Source organism: Phyllobates terribilis, unplaced genomic scaffold, assembly GCF_046119375.1.
Source record: "Phyllobates terribilis strain yellow unplaced genomic scaffold, ASM4611937v1 Scaffold_7__3_contigs__length_470593459, whole genome shotgun sequence".
Lineage (NCBI taxonomy): Eukaryota > Metazoa > Chordata > Amphibia > Anura > Dendrobatidae > Phyllobates > Phyllobates terribilis.
Genome location: NW_027362767.1, coordinates 428,795,771 through 428,807,805, shown reverse-complemented (window position 1 = coordinate 428,807,805; position 12,035 = coordinate 428,795,771). Strand labels below are relative to the sequence as shown.

Genomic DNA, 12,035 nt, shown 5'->3' with positions numbered 1-12,035 from the left:
GAGTGCAGCTCTGGAGGATGACCTCAGACCTGTAGTGACATTAGCTCGGTGTATTCCGTGCTCTCATTATTGCTGCACATAGACTATGGCAGTGTTGGCGGCGGGTCACGGTCAGCGCCGTTATTCCGGGTGTTACTGGGTGACCCGTCCGCACACTGATTCAGGCCCCGCCCCGTCGGACAGGTCACATGACGCAGCTTTATTTATACACTGTAACAAAATATAAATGAGGCTCTCCATATAAGGAGACCGGAAGTCCCGCCATCTTCCTCCTCCTAGACGTTCTCTGGCCTCTGATCACCTTCCAGCCGCCATCTTGCCACACCCTTTCTCTTGAGGTCACATCAGGTCATACTCCATCTTGCTACACCCGGCCGCCGCGGGGCGCTGGCACGTATCACAGTTGTTGCTCGTCCTCGTTTAGCTCTTTCTTTTCCATAACTTCGCTTTTCCTTCTTACTGTTGGATCTCATTAACTAAATGACTAAAGGCTACGCCCCTTAAAGGAAGCGCCTGACTAGGGGTGTACAAAGATGGCGGCATTTCCGCTTCCTCATTAGTCTGGGGCCGCGGGGGCCGCTGGGAGAGCTAGTGGCAGCGGGTCCGGTGCGGGGTGACCGCAGGAGACCCCGGAAACTGCGTCACTGGCGGCGGCGCCTCATTAATATGCAGATCATTAGCATAATGTCCAGTGTGTGAGCGGCGAGGACGGCGGAGAGCGAGCGCGGCCTGGACGGGATGGGGGACAGCGGGGGTGAGTGCGGGAACGGGACAGCGGGGTGCGAGGTATGGAGGACGGGACAGCAGGAGTGAGTGCGGGGTACGGGGTATGGAGGACGGGACAGCAGGAGTGAGTGCGGGGTACGAGGTATGGAGGACGGGACAGCAGGAGTGAGTGCGGGGTACGAGGTATGGAGGACGGGACAGCGGGGTACGGGGTATGGAGGACGGGACAGCAGGAGTGAGTGCGGGGTACGAGGTATGGAGGACGGGACAGCAGGAGTGAGTGCGGGGTACGAGGTATGGAGGACGGGACAGCGGGGTACGGGGTATGGAGGACGGGACAGCAGGAGTGAGTGCGGGGTACGGGGTATGGAGGACGGGACAGCGGGGGTACGGGGTATGGAGGACGGGACAGCGGGGGTACGGGGTATGGAGGACGGGACAGCGGGGGTACGGGGTATGGAGGACGGGACAGCGGGGGTACGGGGTATGGAGGACGGGACAGCGGGGGTACGGGGTATGGAGGACGGGACAGCGGGGGTGAGTGCGGGAAAGGGACATGGAGAGCAGGAATTAAGGGGGGGACAGGCCAGCGAGGGTGAGTGTGGGGTACGGGGGGACGCGACAGCGGTGGGGTGTGTGTTTGGGACAGCGGGGGGGTGAGTGCGGGGTACAGGGGCATGGAGGGCGGGGGTGAGTGCAGGGTATGGGGGACACGACAGCGGGGGTGAATGCGGGGGTGAGTGCAGGGTATGGGGGGGACGCGACAGCGGTGGTGAGGGGGTTTGGGACAGCGGGGGGTGGGTGCGAGGCATGGACAGCGGGGGTGAGTGTGGGGTACTGGGTGACGTGAGTGCGGGGTATGGGACATGGAGAGCAGAGGTTAAGGGGGGGACGGGCCAGCTGGGGTGGGTGCGGGGACATGGAGAGCGGGGGTGAGTATGGGGCATGGAGGGCGGGGGTGAGTGCGGGGCATGAGGGGGACAGCAGGGGTGGGGGGGGGCGACGGGATGGCGGGGGTGAGTGCTGGGAGTTGTAGTATCACAGGAGGGGGCTGCAGGGAATATATTTGTGCGGCCGACTGGGGAGACCCTAATACCCTGCACCGCGCTCCTTATACTGGAGAGACCGGGGCTGCCGTCACTGATCTTGCTGCATGCCGTACCCCTTAGACGAGGCATGAGAGGGCAGACAGGTGGTCACCGCTCTGCTGTAACAGCTGCCCAATCGAGACTGTGTGCAGCAGCAGATGCTCCAGTATCGGCACCGTGGTAATGGGGATAGAGGTGTCCCGCTCCGCCAATCAGTGCAGGTCCCAACAGCTGAACCCCACAGATCAATGGTTTATTACTGGAGGATCCCTTTAAGTGTTGGTCATGGGGAAAACCCTTTAAGAGGTTTTCTGGGATTTTGAAAAGACAACATAGCAGCCTCTCTGGTCTCCGCCGTTCCAGCGATCTCCATCTATTTTATATATTTTTTTTTTTTGTAGCCCCTGGACGGCCCTTAGTGTATATGGCGCTCAATCCTCAATAAAATAGTGTCTGCAGCATAATGTGCGTGAATCTCTGGGGTAGTTTCTAGTAATTGTTGGCCGGCGGCCCCCCTGCAGAATCGGCGCCCATCTTCTCACCATTTTTGAAAAGGCGATGGGAATAGTATAGTAAGACGGCCCAGTCGCAGCGCCAAGAGATGGGAATAGAATGTGTATATTTTATATTATAGTCAGTGTTTTTCCCATACTATAAGAGTAAAGACTGTGCTGGCTTCTTGCTCTGATCTTTCTTTCAGCGAATGGAAGCATTTTGACTTAACTCAGTCAGTAACTGTGTTGGCCGCAGACAGTGTCGGACGTGTAGTGAGCGCTGCTGAGGTCTCCTGGATGGTGACTGTTCATCTCTCATTTATTGTAAACTCTTTTTTGTTTCCAGTATGTCACAGCCCAGACACCTCATCCCTGAGCCCGCCTTTGGGGCGCCCCTTGAGCGACACCCCTTCACCCAGCGCTCCCTTACACCCTTCCATGATCGGATCTGCAATGACCTCCTCGGTGAATTCTCCTCTTGGAAGTCTCGGCTCCCCTTTTCCTGTCATTAACTGTGCTGTGGGCTCCCCAGGAATTCCTGGCACCCCGTCTATAGGATATGGGCCGGTCAGCAGCCCCCAGGTAAGTCACTATGTATGTATCACTCCTTTTTATTATTAAATGGGTTGTCAAGTTCTTATGTGGCTACGATTGTTGTCTTTTCTGAAAAATGGAGGGGATTTAATTCTGTACAGATCTTTGCCTGTGCTCTGAATTACTGGTTATCTAGGCAAAAAGCATGTGCTGCTCTGAAGCCCAATGGATCTGACCACCTGATGTTGCAGGAGGAAAGTGGCCTCTGCTAGCAGTGTGACTATGCCGCTGGTCTGGACCGCCGGTGTGACTGCTGCTGCTGCTGCCGCCGCCGGTCTGGACCGCCGGTGTGACTGCTGCTGCTGCTGCCGCCGCTGGTCTGGGCCGCCGGTGTGACTGTGCTGCTCCAGCCTGTCAGTCTTGAGCGCTCCTGGAGGAAACGAGAGACAACCATTAAGTCTAATGCTGAGAAGATTCCACATAGTGGATTAGTGAATAATGTTCTGTAACTTATATTTTTTTTCTTACATCTTTTACACATTGTGGTCAGTGGATGTTCTTGTTTCCTCCCAGAGACTGGACAGACCCTCACAGAACAGGCCCTGGGTCTGCCATATCAGGAGGAGGCCGGTGTAGATATTCATGGGGCGGCTGTATGTAGATGGATTTATGTGGCTGTTAATGATCAAGAGAGAACCTGGTATAAGGTGCATTCACATGACCGGTCATGTATGGTCTTTTATGGCCGCTCTGCCCGGCTTCAGCCTCATGGACATATTTGACGTTGTTGGTGCAGATCAGGAGACTTGGGCTGAGCTTTTTATATGGCCTGGATTATACAGTTGTGTCCATGCACCAAGTCACATGACTGGTCGTTACATGTACCATATATAGGTAGTATATCCATATGCTACCTCTGCAGGTCTATATACATTGTGCCTGCACAAGTCCTTGCACTCCCCCCTATTGGATTCTCTGTGACCCTTATTGCTGTCATGTACTAGATCTGTCTGAATCGGTCATGGGATCTTTTGGTGATCCCTGTGTATGGCACGTGCTGTGAGCTGCCTCTGGGGGCGCTGCTTGTGCTCACGTGAAGGAATTGTCTGACAGACTTCAATTCCTGGAAGGTTTTCCGGATGCCGGTGACTCCAGTCTCGTGATCTCTGATGTCGCTGAGTTCTGAACCATCACTTGCTCCTTCATGATAAACATTAGATTGTTCTGCCATTGTGACCGGAGACACGGTCGGTAGTAATCAGGGCACATGATGGTCACTTCCTGACAATCAGTGCTGCCTAAAGTCACAGGTGTACTATAAGGGTTTCCTCGTGTCTTCAGACCTCAGAGGATCTGTACAGAAAGTGACGATCATGAGGAGTAAGACAGCACTGACATCTGAGACTAAAGTCTCATCCTGACCTATTGAATATGTATAAAGGGTAAAGCTGAAGTCTCCTACACATCATCTTACAGCCAGCCTGTGAGCAAAATATTAGTAGCCCAGAGCTGCACTCCCTATTCTGCTAGTCATTGGTGGAAATGGTCAACAAGACTTTCAGACACTCCATTAAAGGGAAATCGCAGGAGCCATGTCATTCCAGTAGTGGGCAACACCTTTTAATACCCTCAAGATTTCTGGAGGATGGAGTTGCCTTATCCAAGGCCTCGCTCACACTAGCGGATAAATAATCTGATTATATATATATATTATACTTTTATTATACGCAGCAGTTACTAATTTACAGGACTGCTTAGTTTCCAATCTTACAGAATTAGTGCATCCACAAATATGGAATGGTCCGTATGGCATTAAATTTTTAATGTATTTTTTTTCCATGCTGAATACAGCTGAGAAATACAGATCTGCACGGCCTCATAGAAGGACATTGGTCCGAGTGCTATATATATATATATTTATTTTCTTGCATTGCGCTTGTCTGATTTATGCGCTAGTGTGAGCGAGCCCTATCTGTAGCCTTTATAACAGGCACTGTACTGTCAAGTCTGACTTGCATTTTTTGGAAGAATTCTGCTCTGAAGCCTGCAGAAATGTGAGTTCTGCCTTAGGCTATGTTCACAAACGTGTTTTTTTTTTTTTTTTTTTTTTTTTTTTTTTTTTTTTTTTCTGCTGCTAACTTTTCTCTGGCAGGGAAACAGCTGTAAAAAATTTTTTTTTTTTTTTTGACCACCCATTACTTCCTATGGGTGAGTGACATGCTCTATTGTTCCAAGATGTGCAGCAAAAAACCATGTGTGAACTGAGAATTCTGGTTTCTCATACTCTGCTGGTACTGCAAAACGCAGCTGAAAAATTGCATAAAAATCTGCAGCAAAATACACTGCAAAACCCAACGTGTGTGAACATAGCCTTATACTGTAACTCTGGAGTGCATCATAATGTGAAATGTTGCTCGGGGTGGACGTGCACATCGGCTGAGCTGTCACGTGTATCAAATATGCCTATCGCTCCCTACAGATAAATTCCACAGTGAACCTCTCGGGTCTGCACTCTGTCGGCTCCTCTGAAGACGTGAAGCCTCCCCTGGGAGTGAGGGTCATGGCCGGCCATCCCAACGGAGGGGGAACAAGTGGGAAGAGGCTGTGCGCCATCTGCGGAGACCGCTCCTCCGGTAAGGGCCGCTTACTGATGCCCATGTGTTGTCCTTGGATTTGGACACAGACATCACTGAATTGTTCTGTCCTCTGTGACCCGTCTGCAGTTTAGGGTCACGGCATGCAGTCACACATTACATACATCCCACGTAGTGTGGAGCAGACCATGTTACTGTGCTGGTGCTAATGTCCTGCCGAGCACTGGGGTTTATGCACAGTGATATTACCCTGTCCCTAAGCCGCAGGACCTTAGGTATGTGACCCACTTACCCTAACCTGGTGCCAGCAGCACTGTGCCAACTAACCGGCTTGTCTATTCCCTGGTGCTGGATCATCATTTGGCAGCGTGAGTGGAGTGCGGCCCCCGGCTACAGACTGTCAGTGCAGATTGCAGTTCTCGGCGTTGGCTTCCTGTGTCCCGGTGCGTGCTTTGTGTAGGGCGTTCCTGGTGCAGTGTGAACCCTGTATACAGTCCTGCATGCACGTGGCTTTCCAGTTACTGTATCTGCTGTTGTAATCCTGCCATAGCTCCCAGCAAACGCTGCCAAAGACGCCGGGCGTCACTCACTATCTGTAGGGCTGTAGCCTCCCTGGGGAGGAGGAGGAATGGGCAGGGATACAGAGTGTTAATGGTTGGAAGCCTCACTGTATAAAAAAAATAAACAAAAAAAATAAAATAAAGTCTGTATATCTACCTTAATGGTGAGGGCCTGCTGGGAGTAGTACTCCTTTTGGTTGCATTGAAGTTGGAATCATATGGGAGGATATTGCTCACCATTCAGGAGGCGCTATGTAGTGGAGCCTGCAGTGTAACCCGGTGCATTTGAAAGTGAGGAGCCCCCTAATTGTGGGGTCAGTGTTCCAGAAGTGACTGTAAAATTCACCAATCTCTGGATTAAAACGTTGCAGGAAAATGTCCATACTTAATGGTCTGTCCACAGCCACAGATACCCATATATTTACAAGTCAGTTTAAACACCATAGTGTACTTCTCTTGGCTTAACTAATCTAAACATCTGGCTTAAGATTTTACTCTGCATCGTCACTTACAATACCTGATGGCGACCCCACTATACCGCTTAGTATTATGACTTGTGATGTCCATGGTATTGGGTCAGGCAGCTGCACAATGTAAGTGCACCCCACAAGGGCAAGGGGGAATCTGTGGGTAACAATATACTTGTCTCGTTTTGTAGCTTTACACAGAGGTTGGGAAACAAACAAACAAATTTTAAACTGCTCAGAACTCTTCATCCTGATGTAACCCTGGTCCACTGGTGAGACCTCCGAGGTGGTGGGAATCGCCTGCACCCAGGGCTTCACACCGTTCACCTGCTTGTCTTACAGGGAAACACTATGGCGTGTACAGCTGTGAGGGCTGCAAAGGCTTCTTCAAACGCACGATCCGCAAGGACCTGACCTACACCTGTAGGGACAGCAAGGACTGTATTGTGGACAAGAGGCAGAGGAATCGCTGCCAGTACTGCCGCTACCAGAAGTGTCTGGCCACCGGCATGAAGAGGGAGGGTGAGTGCGTCGACTGAAGGGTCTCGCAGATATCGGTCACACTGTGTCCAGGTGTCTTCCACTCTCTACTTTTATTTACAATTTTTTTTTTTTTAATTGTTTCCCCAAAAATAAGAGCGTCTTATGTTTTTTTTTGCTCCAATCCACCCTTATTATTGAACAAAAAAATCAACGTTTATTCAAATTTCATCACATTCTGCAACATCCATATAACTCTGAATGCTGAGTTCCGTCATGAATTTCTGGATTTCTGATTTCCTTTTTCCCCATGTACAACAATCTACTTTTTTGTACCGGCTGACTAACAATGGGGTTAGAGCGATCACTAATCTGTCCCTTTGCATATCTGTTTATCGGCAGCACATCTCCTGTTTACACCGGGTGATGTGCTAACCAGAACAGTGGCCCTGATTCATTAAGCTGGCGTTGTGCCAAACAGTCTTAATGAATGGGGCCACTGGAGTAAGATGAACAAGTCACTAAAAGGCACACTCCACTTAAATTAAAAAAATTGTGCCTCTGGCAGACATATACATGCATGCACTTACTGGTGTATTCCCAGTTTGCCTCCCCTCTTCCTTAATGCTGGCCCTCACTGTAACTTGGCCTTATTTTTGGAGTAGGGCTCATGTTTCAAGCATACTTGTAAAATCCTGCTAGGGCTTATTTTTGGGGGGAACATAGCCTTTAGGCTATAAAGGTAAGATTGAGAGGTGTCTGCAAAAGTCCAGTATCCATAAAAATTACCAAAGGCCTTTTTGTGCCATCAGCTGTTCAGGAGGAGCGTCAGCGAGGCCGGGAGCGGGAAGGAGAGGCCGAGTTTAGTGGCACAATAAACGAGGATATGCCTGTGGAGAAAATCCTAGAGGCCGAACTGGCTGTGGAGCAGAAGAGTGATCAGAGCCTCGAAGGGGGCGGATCTGTGAGTACGGCACTGATGACGGGGATGTGTGCGGCACTGTCCATGGGGGTTGGCTGCCAGGTTACCAAAATTATGGTAACTGTTACCATCAGGTTCCTCTGATGCTAAATAAGAGATTATGTATAAAGTCCAGGACTCTTCCTGTCTGCCATAGTTCTAGATCACGAGGGTCCTGTCCTTACCTCTTATCTCCCTTCTTAGCCCAGTGATCCGGTGACAAACATCTGCCAAGCTGCTGATAAACAACTTTTTACTCTCGTTGAATGGGCCAAGAGGATCCCGCACTTCTCTGAGCTGCTATTGGACGATCAGGTTATACTGCTTAGAGCTGGTAAGAGCCGCCGAACCCAGAACTTGTGATGTATCTATTACTTTCCCCTCGCCACCTTTCTCCACTTTCCATACCACTCGCCGCTGCTCAGCTATATAACATTAGTCTAAACGGGTAATACGGGCAATGCTGATGGCGAGCAGTGGTGTCAGATCTCACCAGAGACCTTCCTCGTTGCAAAATGTCCTCTGACTTTAATGCATAAGCTGGTTACTGACCTAACCTTCATCGCTCTCTCCCCTCAGGATGGAATGAGCTCCTCATCGCTTCTTTCTCCCACCGCTCCATTTCTGTGAAGGATGGCATCTTGCTGGCCACCGGGCTGCATGTCCACCGTAACAGCGCGCACAGTGCGGGGGTGGGGGCCATATTTGACAGGTAATGGAGAACCTCTACACTCTTTAGGGACCCTGTGTAGTCACTAATGACCTGTGAGCGGCTGACGCATCCTCTGTATTTTGCAGAGTTCTCACTGAACTTGTGTCTAAGATGAGAGACATGCGCATGGATAAGACCGAGCTGGGCTGTCTGCGAGCAATTATATTGTTTAACCCAGGTAATGTTTTTTGTTGAATTTGCTTTATTTTTCAGGACTCTGTTCCTCTGGTATGAGAATGGGAGTGCAGCTATGTGATGGCATTAATATATTCTTTTATTAAGTATCGTATATTTTTTTTTTTTTTGTTTAGATGCCAAAGGACTGTCCAACCCAGCAGATGTGGAGGTTCTCCGAGAGAAGGTCTATGCATCTCTGGAGTCTTACTGCAAGCAGAAGTATCCGGACCAGCAGGGAAGGTGAGGGCCGGGGAGTGGTGGCTGTTCAGACTGACGGCCTTGGCTCCGCTCTAACGTGTTACTCTATAGTTTTCTACTATAGAGGAAATCCTCTGCAGTCTCCCCTAACTACACCCAATGTGACAGCATTAAAAAAACAACCAAAAACCTCCCTCTACTCCATCCAAACTAGCCAAGATGTTGCTGTATTTTGGGCATGTGAGACTACATGGCATTGGGGTCAATATCGGTAGTGGCAATTAACACTATGGCGGAATGGTGTAGTGGATTACCAGCGTGCACTGTAGACCGGCCAATACTTTGTATGATCGCTGAAACTTGCTTTAAGTGGAAAACCCCTTTTTAAGGTGTGCGATTAAGTAAGGTGATCAAAATATTTGCGATCCCAGTTCTCCTCCTGTTTAGGCTCCTCACACCCCCAGGTTATGACTAGGTGTCATGGACATGCTGCTGTCACTGAGCCATTGGACCATGTAGTCACGTTACTATTGGTGAAATTTCACTACAAACTGTAACACTTGGCCAAGGAGGGATGGGGAGAAATCCTCCATGAGATGGCTGTAGCATGCTGCCCCATGTACAGTGCTCCGCTCAGTTCTTCCATTTTGGGCAGTGTGACCTGTTGAACCGTAACTGCAGCCAATGGTAAATGTTTCTTGTAATTGAAACTCAGTTTGCAGCACATTGCTTTATGACATGTTTTTACAGCTTCTTCCTCATGCCACTATCCTCTGCCTTTTATTTAAGGTTTGCAAAACTGCTCCTCCGCCTCCCAGCCCTGCGCTCCATCGGACTCAAGTGTCTTGAACACCTCTTCTTTTTCAAACTCATTGGAGACACCCCAATAGACACCTTCTTGATGGAGATGCTCGAGGCACCCCACCAGCTGTCTTGAAGACTTGACTGTAGCGATGATCTGCTGCTCCATCCTGAGAGGCGGCTACTATACATACTCTAATAGATCGCTTCCAACTGGAGATGTTCTAGGCTCCTCAGAATCTACCCCGAGCGACTGCCTGACCTGGTCAGACTCTCCCCTACCGGTTATAGTCCTCCATATTCTCTCACGGATGGCATCGAAATCAGAATGGTTGGATTAAATGCAACTAATTCATAGGGAGAGCTAATGAGAGCCCCAAATTAGTTTTAACCCCACCTGGTTATTACCCTTAGAGGTACAGGTACCTCCAGAAAGTGATCGGCATCCTAATGACTGCTGCTGAGGCTTCCACTAATCGTGAAGAACGAGCTCCATGTATGATGTACAGGATTTTTCTTTTCTCTGTGAGACACTCCTATGCAATATCCCTGATCATGCTCCTGATAACTATGCTAAGAATGGATGTCTCTGAAGAGCGGGACCCCATCCTGTGACCTCGCCAGGAGATCTTCTGAGATGTGAACTCTATGATGGAGACCATCATCGTTCCTGACTGAGCTGTTTTGCAGGCCGCCTCCAGAAAGAACAGACTAAGGAAGATTGGAATTAATGATGGGAGTTTGGGAGGGGTGGTCTTGGGGCTCTATAACATGTAAGGAGTCCCAATTAATCAGCGGACGATTCAGGATGGTCCCTCGTATCCCTCCGTCTTGATGATTTTGGACGCCCTATCTGATTATGGGTAGAGGGGGTGACTGCGGGTGAAGGGGACCTCTGCATTACTGTTTCTTGGTATCATTCATTCACTCTTTTGGGGTGGGGTTTTAATGACTGTTCTGCTTTTTCTTGGGGTTCCTGGAGGAATACAATGGGGGCTCTGCACCTTATCTCTTCCCGAGGAGAGATCCTTTATGGTGTCTGCCCTGCGTGGCGAAACCACGTCTTGTACGATCAATAATTTTTATTTGGAAGGAAGATTATTATATTGCACATGATTTTAGGACTTTGTTTTAAAGAAGTGGTTGAGAAGATGCCCAGCTTCAGAATTAATTTTTAATGTTTGTTTTTTTTTTTCCCCCTTAAATGTACCCAGTTTGTTTTCAATTATTACAAAGGTGGGGCTTTGTGATTTTGGCTACTTTTCCCTCCTTGTTTCTCTGGATTGGATGCATTGGGGTTGATTTGTGAGTTTGCACCACACAGTGATTAAAGGCAGCGTGTCAGCACAAAATGACTGTGCAAACAATCCCATTCAGTGCACTGTACCGACTACTGGTTCTCCATAAGCCTCCACCGTTCTCTGGCTCCTGTAAAGCCAGAGCCGTCAGTTAAGGGAGAGGGCAGAAATGGATGAAACCTCAGATGGTGCACTGCCATGTTTGGCCACTAGTCTGTGCTTGGTTTGAACAGTCACTTTGTGCTGATGACTCCCTTAACATGTCCCACAAACTATTGGTGCCTGCTTTTAAGGTTTGGTGTGCGCCTGACCCCTCCAATTCAATCTTCAGTCTTCAAAAACTTTTTTGCTGCTAGACCCCCATCAGTTTGTTTTTTTTTTTCCCTTCTCGTTTTCCTCATTTTTCCTTCCATCTTTCTTCTCAGTTTAAAGCTCCTGAAATTCGCCTGGTGTCTGTTTTTTCTCACTTGTGCTAAGATTTCTGGTAACAAAGTTATTGTTGTCTTAATCCAGTCCTGCTGGTGTCTGCAGATGCAAAGAGAAATGTTACACACGAACCCCTCACTGTTATATACACTTTCTAGGAGGCAGCTCCTCATGGGAGGGATTGTAAGGTAGGTAAGACTCCTCCTCCCAGCAGTAGCCCCACCCCCTACTCTGCGCTCGTTTATTATTCCTGTTGCTTGGAATGAATATTAAAGAGAATTTAGCTCTGTCTTCTGCTTCCTTCATTTTCATGTCTTGGAATATGTAACTAGGACAGGATACAGAACAGTAATTGGCTGTTTTTAAAGGGGTTTTGTTGTAATTTGAACTTATTACCTATTAGGTGACAAGTAGTGATAAGCGCAAGTGTGTTACTCGAGTGACATGTTTGAGGTCCCGCACACGCATGTTTCCCAGCTGTCAGGCAATCCCCACATCTATGGTGGTGGTCTAACATGT

At 49.1% G+C, this 12,035-nt stretch overlaps 1 protein-coding gene across 4 annotated transcripts; it reads left to right on the top strand.

Moving 5' to 3' along the window:
• Positions 1-526: 526 nt before the first annotated feature.
• RXRB (retinoid X receptor beta) lies at positions 527-11,805 on the top strand. 4 transcript variants are annotated; one of them, XM_073641949.1, is made up of 10 exons: positions 527-754; positions 2,655-2,890; positions 5,322-5,475; positions 6,806-6,985; positions 7,738-7,907; positions 8,109-8,238; positions 8,484-8,616; positions 8,703-8,794; positions 8,928-9,033; positions 9,781-11,805. In XM_073641949.1, the coding sequence occupies exons 1-10, from the start codon at positions 739-741 to the stop codon at positions 9,926-9,928; spliced, it is 1,365 nt and encodes a 454-aa protein (XP_073498050.1). In that variant the 5' UTR covers positions 527-738; the 3' UTR covers positions 9,929-11,805. The 4 variants fall into 4 exon arrangements, with proteins under 4 accessions (XP_073498050.1, XP_073498049.1, XP_073498051.1 ...); XM_073641948.1 differs by having other exon boundaries at positions 2,655-2,902; XM_073641950.1 differs by having other exon boundaries at positions 528-754; positions 2,655-2,902; positions 7,756-7,907.
• The last annotated feature ends 230 nt before the right edge of the window (positions 11,806-12,035 follow it).

Coding starts and splice junctions, on each gene's coding strand:
- RXRB (XM_073641948.1), top strand. Junction 7,908..8,108: donor GCCTCGAAGGGGGCGGATCT/GTGAGTACGGCA, acceptor CTCCCTTCTTAG/CCCAGTGATCCGGTGACAAA. Junction 8,239..8,483: donor GGTTATACTGCTTAGAGCTG/GTAAGAGCCGCC, acceptor CTCTCCCCTCAG/GATGGAATGAGCTCCTCATC.